At 40.8% G+C, this 11,502-nt stretch overlaps 1 protein-coding gene across 1 annotated transcript in view; it reads left to right on the top strand.

The window, feature by feature from the left end:
• The window catches only part of ASMTL (acetylserotonin O-methyltransferase-like), a gene marked incomplete at its 5' end in the record, with an annotated part of 26,023 nt that extends 14,951 nt beyond the window's left edge, over nucleotides 1-11,072 (top strand). Inside the window, 5 exons of the mRNA XM_009072924.1 lie at nucleotides 2,010-2,200; nucleotides 4,172-4,301; nucleotides 5,394-5,537; nucleotides 6,064-6,186; nucleotides 10,748-11,072. Coding sequence (XP_009071172.1) covers nucleotides 2,010-2,200; nucleotides 4,172-4,301; nucleotides 5,394-5,537; nucleotides 6,064-6,186; nucleotides 10,748-10,962 — 803 coding nt within the window. The remainder of the gene's footprint in view (nucleotides 1-2,009; nucleotides 2,201-4,171; nucleotides 4,302-5,393; nucleotides 5,538-6,063; nucleotides 6,187-10,747) is intronic.
• Nucleotides 11,073-11,502: the final 430 nt, after the last annotated feature.

Below are 11,502 nucleotides of genomic sequence, written 5' to 3'. Positions count from 1 at the left end.
AGACAGGCAGGTCTGGAAGAGATGCTTTTGAAGGTCACAGTGTCTGACTGGATATTGTGAGTAACTTGGATTGGAAGGAAAGTGGAATGGATTGTTCCTTTGCTTTCGTTCTAAGTAGCTGGCATTGTTTCACATGGGTCAGGCTTTATGCTATGAGCATATGCAGGTCTCCTTAGTTGAAATCTTAGTCTGGTTTTGCTCTCTGGACATAGTACTGACCAATTTCTAAGATAAGGTTGCATAGAGAGTCCCAGGGAGCAGGTAATAGCTCAGATGTCTCATCTGCACTTGAGGCACAACAATGGTGTGCAGTGCTACAGGCTGGGGGAAGAGTGGCTGGAAAGCTGCCCACAGGACAAGGACATGGTGCTGGTCAACAGCCGCTGAGCATGAGCTGGCAAGTGTGCCAGGTGGCCAAGAAGGCCAGTGGCATCCTGGCATGTATCAGCAGTAGTGTGGCCAGCAGGACCAGGGCAGTGATTATCCTGCTGTTCTTGGTACTGGCAAATCCACACCTCAAATCCTGTGTTCAGTTCTGGGCCTCTCACTACAAAAAAGACGTTGGAGCATGTCCAGAGAAGGGCAGCAAAGCTCGTGAAGGGTCTGGTGCAGAAGTCTTATGAGGAGTGGCTGAGAGATCTGGAGGTGTTTAGTCTGGAGAAAAGAAGGCTCAGGGGAGGGAGACCTTATTCATTGATCTTCTCTTACAAGTAACAAGCAACAGGATAAGAGGAAATGGCCTCACAGTGTGCCAGGGTGGTTTAGATTAGGGTTAGGTTAATCTTCTCTTACGCACAATCCTGAGGGTATTTCAAGTGGTTTTATATATTTTATAGAAATATTTCACTTTCTGTTTAGGAGGTGAAAAGCTCTCCTTAGCTGGACATAAGTGACATTTCAGCAACTCTGTAACGCTGACATATGATTTTTTACTGGCCTGGAAGTGGACAAGAACATGTGCTTTCCTACACTGCACCATGCAGAGTATCAATCTCAAACAAATTCACCCCCCACAACTACCAGAAAGGAGGTTGTAGTGAGGTGGGAGTCAGTCTCCTCTCCCAAGTAACAAGTGATAGGACAAGCAGAAATGGCCTCAAGTTGCACCAGGGGAGGTTTAGATTAGGTATTAGGAAAAGTTTCTTCCGTGAAAGGGTTATCAGGCATTGCAGCAGGCTGCTGAGGGAAGTGATTGAGTCACCACCCGTAGAGATACTAGAAAGACATGTAGATGTGGCACTCAGGGACATGGTTTAGTGGTGGGCTTGGCAGTGCTGGGTAAAGGTTGGACTTGATTATCATAGAAGTCTTTTCCACCAAAGTGATTCCATGTTTCTATCTAAAATAATGGTCAAATTCCATTCCCTGCTGCAGCACTGCAGTTAGTCTTCAGCTGAGAATCAGGATTTTAATGAGGAAAGCTCTGGAATATATCCCCCTTTATGGACAACAGCTTAAATTTTAGTGCGCCTAAATGGAACAGCCCTTGAAGGTGTATGTAGGTGAGGGAGTCAGTATCAGGATTAACTTTTCCAGTCCACACTATGTATGTCTAAGTTGCCATGTGCATCATTTGCATAGTAAGACTTGAAATGGCCAAGTGCCAAGAAAAAGAAATAAAGGAGCCTTTCAACTCTGTTAGAGGACAAAACAAATAAGAAAGCCCTAAAGTCAAAACATACTGGAGAAAGTTTGATTTTTAGGGAAGAGCAAGCCATAATCTAAAGAAACATGCAATCAGGAATGAGGAACTTTTAACACTCTCCCTAACTGAGGTTAAAAATAAAAATAATACAATTGGTGCATATCTATATCTTCCAGCATCTGAATTCTTTTTCAAAGCTAAGTATTTGCTCCTTTTAGAACTCTTTTTGCTTTTTGTGCAAAATTTCTATTAATAGATGATAAGATCAGGATTTGCTGTTTAACAGCTATGCAGGAAAATGTACCTTCTGATTTTCCATGACAGTTTAGTCCTAAAACAAAGCTGGTTAAAATTGTTTTCTTCCCATCAGGTTACAGTAATACAGACTCAGCAAATACCTACCTGACCTCAGATGGTGAATACTCACTTCATGGCTACATCATCCACTCTAATGATCACCTTTGGCCTCTCTTCACAAACTTGGAGTCTGCTGTTAAAGAAGGCAGCAGGCAGAACCATCGAGCCTTTGGAAAGAAATCAGAGGATTTATTTAAGGTAATATAAACCTTATTAGTATCAAAACCAGCTGTGAGGTGTCCAGAACTGATATAGGGGCAAATTGAGACTGAACTGTCTGAGAAAGTTGGTCACACTTGGAATTGGTAGAAACACAATGCAACTCACCAGTCCCAGGTTCTGCTGCCTTCGACTTTAGGCAGTGAAGTGGTGGAGCAATTACAGAATACACTGGGAAGTTCAAGTGCTGACAAAAATTCCCTGGCTGAAGTGTTGCTCTCCCACTGATACACTCTAAGAACAAACTCTGGGCCTGTTTAATTTACATTTCTGTCCTTTTTATAACACCAGATAGTACCTTATCACACATGCAGTCCTTCCATGTTGGATGCCAGTCACTTGAGACTGATGTGCTTCCTTAGGCTGTTTAGGCTGTGCTGAGTGTGTAGTCAAAGTTGTTTTGTGTTGATGCAATGGAGAAGGGATCTGATCTCCTCTATGAAGGTTTGTAGTTTTGTATATGCTTCAGGCTGGTATATATTGCTGATAGGAATTGTAATCCTTTCTGCCATCTGTTTCCATCTCTGTGGCATTCCTTTTCCAGTGCTAGCCCAGGTGGATGTGTTCAGACTGGAGAATCACTTAGGGTTATAACTAGCCAAACTTGTTAATTACCCATATGGTGAAACAGGTTGAGAGACATAAATATTTGTGCCTGTTTAAGGAGAGAGATAGTAGTGTGAGCAGGAGAATATGTCAGGACTTCATCTCTGACAGCAGTGCTGGCTTAAATTTTACTTCAGATGACATCCTGAGGTTCTTAATTTGTGTTTAACTTCTAGATGATGATGAAGCCAGTCCCCTAAAGGAGATCTCTACATTCTTCATGTACAGTTGATAGAAGGAAATAAGGACTTTTGGAGACTTAAAGTCCTGTTAACTTAATGGTAGTACTTGGATTACTAGAGGACAGAAGCTCCTTTAGGAATCATTCAAAGGGTCTTTTAAAGGAAGTTAAGATACTTTGCTTTAGGACAGCTGCTGCAGTAGATGCCAAAATTTATATACCCATGAAATGGTTTAATGTATATGAACTGTATCTCATCCTCTGTTAAACACCTGAATTATCAGCTCGAGTTGTCTTGGGTGATGCTTGTGTCCAGTTCAGGTCTGGACTTCATATGTGTGCAGGATAGTGTGTCTGAGCAGAATATATGGGCTGCCTATGGCACTGTGCACACCACAGCCTGGAGATACTTCCACTTCAGGGTAGCTGCAAAACCAGCCATAACTGGTGAAATCTATATGAAAAGGAGACATAAAGGGATTCATGTGTACATATAATTTAAAAGGTAAAGGCATGAAGTTCTGGTACTGAATGCTTGCTTCTTCCCTAATCAAAAAAACCCAAATAGTATGAACTTTAATGTTTGATTGATGCTCTAGTCCAATTGTCTAGTCACTTTCCTGTCATGGGAGAATAAATGTCAGAATTAAATGAAAGCAATGTGTAAGTATATCAAGAAGGAACACTTGAGTTTTTCTTTCAGTCTACTAAATCTGTCCTTTCAAACAGTTTCAAATCTGGAGACATCTTGCTGTGGAGCAAATATGTTAATGTATATGAAAGACACACTATTTCTTTAAAAAGCAGTTTTCAGATTACCTCTTTTTCCTCCTATGCTGCCCCAGCTTCAGTGGGCAGAAGTGTGAAATTTATCAGCCATTGGGACATCACCAAGACCAGGTCAAACCAGACAAGTCTATGTCCTTTGAGACAAGCTGCAAAGGATGCCTATGAGATCAGAATTCTTGGGGGGGATGCAAAAATCTGCTTGTCACTACAGTAAAACAGCAAAGGACTTGCATGAGCAGCTAGTCAGTAGTACTTGCAACTGATCTAATTTTAGAATTCTGATGTTCCTAGTGTGCACCTGCTGCCTTGATTGCGCATAGTTTCAGTTAAGTAAAGCAAATAAACTTCAGTTACTGTGCTTTTTTCCCTTTTAGGACTATTACCACAGCCAGGAAGTCAAGCAGCGTTTTATGGCTGCCATGCACAGCATTGCTCACCTGACAGCGAGAGACGTGGCCACAGCATTTGACCTTTCACGGTTTAAATCTGCTTGTGATTTAGGAGGTATTGCCTAGAATTGAACTTTTAAAGGGAAAAAACTTGATTTCAGTTCCACATTTGATTACTTAAAACATATCTTTTTTTTTTTTAACTAGAACTGCAGTAGTATTATCTACTGGTTTATTTCTGATGTTGCAATGTCAGAATAAAAGAACTAAGTGCAGTTAATTGAAAGCAGTTACCTAAATGGTATTTGAGTAGTTTGAAATAAGTGAGAATTTGTCTCGGTCAGTTACTTACTGACACAATTCAACACAGAAAAAACAATGGTTTGTGGCTCAGCTTGGTATTGAGCTGGGAGTTCCGTTTTCAGCTGTGTTGTTGAGCTTCTTTGGTATGTCCAAGGTTTTCAAAAGAAATGAAGGATTTAAGAATCCTTTTACATTGAAGTGTCAAACTTGAAACACTGCACTACTGGAATAAAAGGTTTCGATTCTTTTAGAATTGGGTCTTGTGTATTGTTTTAATTATTAATATATAAGATGTCCACCAAAATGCTGAATACCAGTGATATGCCTGAAGAAACCCTTCTTCTTAGCATCCTTTTTTGCCCTGTGCTTGGAGCTGCACAGAGGTAGTGTTATTACACAGGGAGAGATCCTCTGAAGGAAGACTTCACTTAGTGCTTGGGGAAGTGGATGGGGTGTCAGGAATCAACACAGTACTTGTGCAACCTTTGCCACTTGCCAGAGACTCCAAGACTTTTATTATCTTTATCCTTTACTATGCTGGAGAGTGTCACACCCTTGTATTGGTGCTTTGTAAATGCTAAACAGTTCTAGTGCTTTTCATCAACAAATTAGAAGTCCTTGCCTTTTCATTTACATTGTTCTACCCCAAAAAAACACCCCTGAGGTACTGGTATCAAAGGTCACATTAGCAATTCTGTGTCAGTCAGGAGTCTGCCTGGATTCCCCAAGCTTTAAAGCATTGCTCTATCCACCAGGAAGTGCTATTGCCCGTGTTAACTGTGGAGCTGACTCTCTATCACTGTCTTATTTGATGTCTCTGTTTTAATGTTCTATACAGCCTTGTCGTTAAAAATGCAAATGCTGGGAGAAAATACTTGGTTTGACTTCTTTAAACTTTCAACAGGTTGCACCGGAGCTCTGGCTCATGAATTAGTACAAATATACACAAATCTCAAGGTCACAGTATTTGACCTTCCAGAAGTCATTGCAAACACCTCTTACTTTCAGCCTTCAGGACAGCACACAGCTCAAGTGACATTTGTATCAGGTAAATGTAGCACATGACCTTTTGTCTGATTTCTGTTACCCTGCACACAGAACAGGCTCTTTTGCTACTTCTCCAACCCTGAACATGCATCTTAGTATAAGGCAGTGTAGGCTCACCCATGCTAAACTAGGACATTGTATTTCTCAAGCCTGTAGGGATTAAAAAAAATGGCTATGGTTGGAGACTGTGGATAAATAAGTATGAATTAGTTATTTTTGATTACCACTGGGAGTAGAAGCTGTATGTCCTTGTCTCAGGCATTTCACTTCTATGCAAGATCAATATGGTGGCTACAAAGGGTTTTGTCTCCTTCCTTGCTCTCCGTTTTTGTATGTTACAGGATTCTACTCTGCTCTTTAATTACACTTCCCATATCTGCAAATCAGAGCATACCTGAACCTGTTCATTCTTGTTACTTTCTTTACCTCTGCTGAAGCTCCTAGTTCCTCCACAATATTTTAATTTCATTTTGTAGGAATGTACTCTGTGGTTTCTGTAGGAATGTACTAACTCTGCTTTCCAACAGGTGACTTCTTCAAGGACAGTCTACCAGAAGCAGATCTTTACATCCTTTCACGTGTTCTTCATGACTGGCCTGATGAAAAGATACATGTGCTGTTAAGCAAGATCTCAGCTGTCTGCAGACCAGGTAAGGGTTTTTTTCATCTTGTGGGCTTAAAGGTGCATGTTAATGTACCATTAATGAGTAATCATGAGAAGTTCATGTTAAAAGGGCATATTTTCATGTTCTAACTAGACTAGTTCTGTCTAAATAAAGTTCCTCTCGGTTAATCAAGAACCTGGAGTTTGTTTTGCTGTCATTTGGCTATCTCAGTAGTGCTTAGAAAATGGTAAACTGTTGGAGTTTAGTACTCCTTTGTGCACACATACCATGAGAAATACATAGCCTTTTTGACTTTCTCCTGTGTTTGAATCATAGAATATCTCAATTTGAAAGGGACCCATAAAGGTCATCAAGTCCAACTGCCTGATTGCATGACTAACTAAAACTAGATTATTTGACTGAGAGCATTGTCCAGATGCTCCTTGAACTCTGTCAGGCTTGGTGCCATGACCAGTTCCCTCAGGAGCCTGTTCCAGTGATCAGCCATCATCTGGGTGAAGAACTTTTTTCTAATGTCCAATCTGAACTTCCCCTGATGCAGCTTTATTCCATTTCCTCATGTCCTGTCAATGGTCATCAAAGAGAGATCAGCACCTCCCCCTCCACTGCCCGCCTTGAGGAAAATGTAGATAGTGGTGAGGTCTCCCCTCAGCTGTTTCTTCTCCAGGCTGAACAAACCAGGTGACCTCAGGTGTGCCTCATAAATTTTGCCCCTGAGGCTTTTCACCATCTTGGTCACTCTCCTCTGGACACCCTCTAATAGTTTGGTGTCCTTCCTACATTAGGCACCCAAAACTGCACACAGTGAGGCTGCACCAGTGCAGAGTAGAGTGAGACAATCACCTGTGTACTCTGGCAGTACTGTACTTGATGCCTCCCAGGACACAGTTGTCCCTTTGGACTGCCAGGGCACACTGCTGACTCACATTCAATGGTATTAAACATCAGTGGAGAAGATAAAAAGTAAAAAATCCTGACTGCTAAGATGAGCTGATTCCTTAATCCAGCCGAAGCCCTGAAGTTTGTTTCAGAGGAGAGCATTCAAAATGAGATCTAGGCCATACAGTATCATCCCAGTTATAAATTATGTAAGAAAATTGTGAGTGACTGTCTTAATCATCTTATGCAAGGATTGTGGGATGACAGATGCTTGCAAGAGTTGCTTGGTTGAAATGAAAACAGGTGAGTTTAAGACCATAGTCAGGGAGTGATCTGAGCTTTACTGAAGTGGAGAGAGTGCTCTAAACTCCCCCTTTCATTTTAACAATTAAATAGTTGCTTCCAGGAAGAGATTGCTGAAAGTAAAGTTCTTTTACTGATTTCCACTGAAGACCATGAAAATATTAGTCTGAGTGGCCTCTAATTGTCCCTGAACAAAACACTAAAAACTTGACGCTCAGAATACTTACACTGAACCACTTTTGGTTGTTTTGGAAATGCAGGAAGTGCCTTGCTAGTGGCAGAAACTGTGCTTGATGAACAGAAGACTCACCCTTCTAGAGCTGTGCTACAGTCCCTCAGTATGACTGAAGGCAAGCAGAGAAGTGGCTCAGAATATAAACAGCTGCTGGAGAAATATGGATTCACAGATGTACAAATTAAGATCACAGGAAACTTATTAGATGCTGTTTTGTGCTTCAAGGAGAGTCCATCACTGTAGTGTGCACAGAAGCAAACTGGGATGCTGAATTCTTCCCCACTTGTGCAATATACCCATCATCAACCTGCACATGTTGTCAGTTTAGGATCATTTTGACCCTTTATCTGAAGCAGAGTTGTTACAAAAAGTTGGACTGCAGCTTCTGCAGGAGTGAGTTCTATGCATTTTAAAAAGTGTCTGGGGCAGGCCAAAACTCTTGTGTATGAAATGCCTTAATGTCCAGTTCTTGTGGCTAGTTTGTACACTGTATTAAGCTTTGACTTGACATCGTGGTGTAGCCTGTCAAGTTAAAACTACAAGCTTGTTTTGAACCACATTAAGACCTGCATTTTCCTGAATCATAAAATTAAAGAGAATTCTCCCTCTGCAGTGTACTCAGTGGTTAGTGCTCATTTTTATCAAAAATTAAAAAATAAAAGTTAAGATTGTACCGTCTGTCTGGATTTGGGGATGTTAGTCCTCTTGTCACTGTTCTGTGGGGCTTAACACAAAAACATCTCAAGGATATCTTTTATAAGGACTTTTTCTGCAAGCAAAAGTGAAAGCAGGACAACATGCGTTCCTGCAGCAGCTATAACATGACAGAGGAACTTCAGCCTCTGACCTCCAGTCACAGTATGTACCCACAGAAGCTGAAGTTGAGAGCTGTTCCTATTGCTTACTATCACTGTTGGGGTTTTCTGACTATGGTTGAATGGCCATATATGCTTTCTGTCTCATTACTTGAGATAAGTTTTGGGATTTATGTATAAAACCTCTTAGGAAAATTGAAAATAAAAGCTTCTTTATGCTTTAGTCTTTAACTGGAGAAGTGCATGCTGTATCCTATCTCTTCAAGTAATTTGCCACTAATGTCACCTCTCCCAACATAATTTTCCTGATACTTCATTGATATTTTTGTTCTATTTAAAGTGTACTTTGTAGTGGAAGCCTCTCTGAAGATTGAAGTTGCACTTTCAAACTAGCTTTCTTCTCTCAGATGCGAGTTTCTTGCCTGTCACACTTGTACAGCAATAATCCTAATAAACCAGTGTGAAAGAGGCCACATCAGTACTGAATCACCAACCTCAGCAAATTAGAGCTGATGAGCGAGGTCAAGAGTTGCATCTGCCTGGATATTACTTAATCAGAAGTTACTTTGCTCTTTGAGCACTGAGTAAAGGAGAAAGTGCTACAGTGATTCAATTCATTGGGAGAAACATGCTTACTACTGAGCATTTCAGCTGTACTAAGTCAGGGAAATGTCAGACTTTTACCACATTGGGGGTTTTAATTCTTAGCAGAAGGTTTTCACGAATGGAAATTTGATTGATCTTATCTGTACAGACATTTAAAGAGATAAGGCCAAATATCCAACAACTGAATAAATGTAAAATATTTTATTTCCACATTTACATGAAGCTTGCCATTAGCTTAACAGGTTTGTATGTTGAGAGAGACTTATTCCAGCAATTGGCTGTTTCTCATTCCACAGTTGTTCGTGCTGCTGTTCTTTAAGCTGCTCTAAGCTGTTTGAGTCACAGTTTCAGTCCTAAGGTTGGCAGACCTGTAACTGTCACAGACTGTAAAATGTGCCCCTAAGTACTATGTATCTGCCTGTAAAATTTGAATGGAATGTGCTTGGCTACCATACAACCTCATTGTCCTCTGTGATTAAAGCACAACACTCTTTACACATTAAACATTGGTCCCTTGGGCATGGTGTCTGTGGTAATGCACCACAGCTTTGCACTCTCAGGATAATTAAGCATAGGAGCAAGTTGCCCAGGAGGTTGTGGAATATCTGTCCTTGGCTACCAGATGTGAGAACAAAGCCCTGAGCAAGGTGAGCTGAGTGTAGAGCTGCCCTGCTGTGAGGGGGAAGTTTGACTAAAGATCTACTGTGGTCTGTTTTGGTCTCAGCTGTCCTATAATCATTTGAGGTAGCCCAGTCACCTGAGAAATTATAGGCTCATCTTCTCTCATTAATTTCCCAGATGAAGTTTTTCAGTTGCTGTGGAGAAAGCTGGTATCTTTTGCTGACTGGTAGAAGGGGTTGATATAATGGTCTAACACAAAAAGATTTCCTAAGCAATATGCCTAACTGAAGAAAATTTAGGCCTGTTCACTAATCAAGACATGAAGAATGAGGGGGATAAGTTTTAAAGCTTTTTGGCAATCATTAAATGTCTGAGGTGTATGAGTAGGAATGGCTTTGAGAAGATTGCCTTAAAGGTCAGAAAGATATGAATGTTATGCAGCACTTAATAATAACATCACTATAAACTGCTGCTATTTTGATCTGAGTTGGTGGCCTGCTACCCACTCTGTGCCAAGAGAAACCACCACATAAATAAGTAAAGCAGTGCTTGTTTTGTCAGTAGCTCTCTCGGCTTCCCTTTCCGCTCACAGTTCTGAAGATGGAGGAAAAGCCTGTGTGTAAATAGGGTCATTCAAGTTCTGCTCTCATCCTTAGGTCAGTCCCACCACAAAGACCTCAGTCCCTACAGAAATAATGTACAGAAACATTGACTTCTCTGCTTCTATAATGCTCACCATCCACTGTTTTGCCTACTTGGCACCATTTCAATTAGAATGTAAATCAGCAGTATATCCCAAAGAGATACAACTTTATTCCTCTCTTACTGTTTTTCATAACCCTCATGCCAAGTCTACAGAAGTCATCCCCTTTTCCCTGGAAAACAGAGACATGACTTGACTTGGGAGTGTTTGATCACCCCATCCTGTGAAAGGACATTTCCTGGGTTTTGTGAGAGGAGTGGATTATTCAGTTAATAGTGGATTAATCACTTAACAACAGAGCAAATCCATAAATGACAAAAGAAATCACCCATGTCTTGTAATTTGCACCCCTACATACAGTAGCAGGAATTTTCTTGCCTGATAATGGATTAGAACTGTTGCATGTATTTGTTTTTACATTAGGCTGTGCGATTTTGCTGGCTGAAATGGTGCTGGATGACGAGAAGAAGAAAAGGAGCACAGCTCTGCTGCAGTCTTTGAACATGCTTGTGCAGACAGAGGGAAAGGAGAGAAGTGGCTCTGAGTATCAAGCCTTGCTGGAACAACATGGATTCACAGATGTCAAAATCAGATTGACAGGAAATTTGTTAGACACCATTTTCTGCGTTAAAACCTAGGAAAAGAAACTGGATTTAGTGGTAAAATCTGGATGTGTCTACTCGTGTTTGATGTTTTGTAATTATGCAAATACATTCTCAGCTTCCCATCAACATCATAAACACGAAGTGCAGTAGCTTTCTGATGCTACTTTGAAAAAGGCAGAGAGAGTGATTACATTTATTTTAGACTTCAGTAAAATGATTCAGGAAGATTCTGGCAGTGATACTGTGGCTGCACACCACCTGTAGTACTTTCAGAAACAAGTCTCCAACGAAAACAGTGTCAGCAGCCAACGGCAGTATTCACATTGCTAAGAAGTCACAGTTTCTTCATACTTTCTGCAATTAGAAGAGCACAGTTTTTAGAGCAGCACACATTGCTTTGCCTCTATTTCAGGAGGTTAATGCTGGTCTCAATGCTCCATCACCATCCATTTTAATATTATTTTATGCTACACTCTCTACTGTAAATTAAAAAAAACACTCTCTAATAAAGTCTGGAAACTGCTACTACAATGGTGTAGTCAAGGTTGGAAACAAGAACTGAAGCAGCAGCTT

The sequence above is a fragment of the Acanthisitta chloris genome, unplaced genomic scaffold (genome assembly GCF_000695815.1).
Source record: "Acanthisitta chloris isolate BGI_N310 unplaced genomic scaffold, ASM69581v1 scaffold2954, whole genome shotgun sequence".
Classification (NCBI taxonomy): Eukaryota; Metazoa; Chordata; class Aves; order Passeriformes; family Acanthisittidae; genus Acanthisitta; species Acanthisitta chloris.
This window is presented reverse-complemented; position numbering and strand designations above follow the sequence as displayed.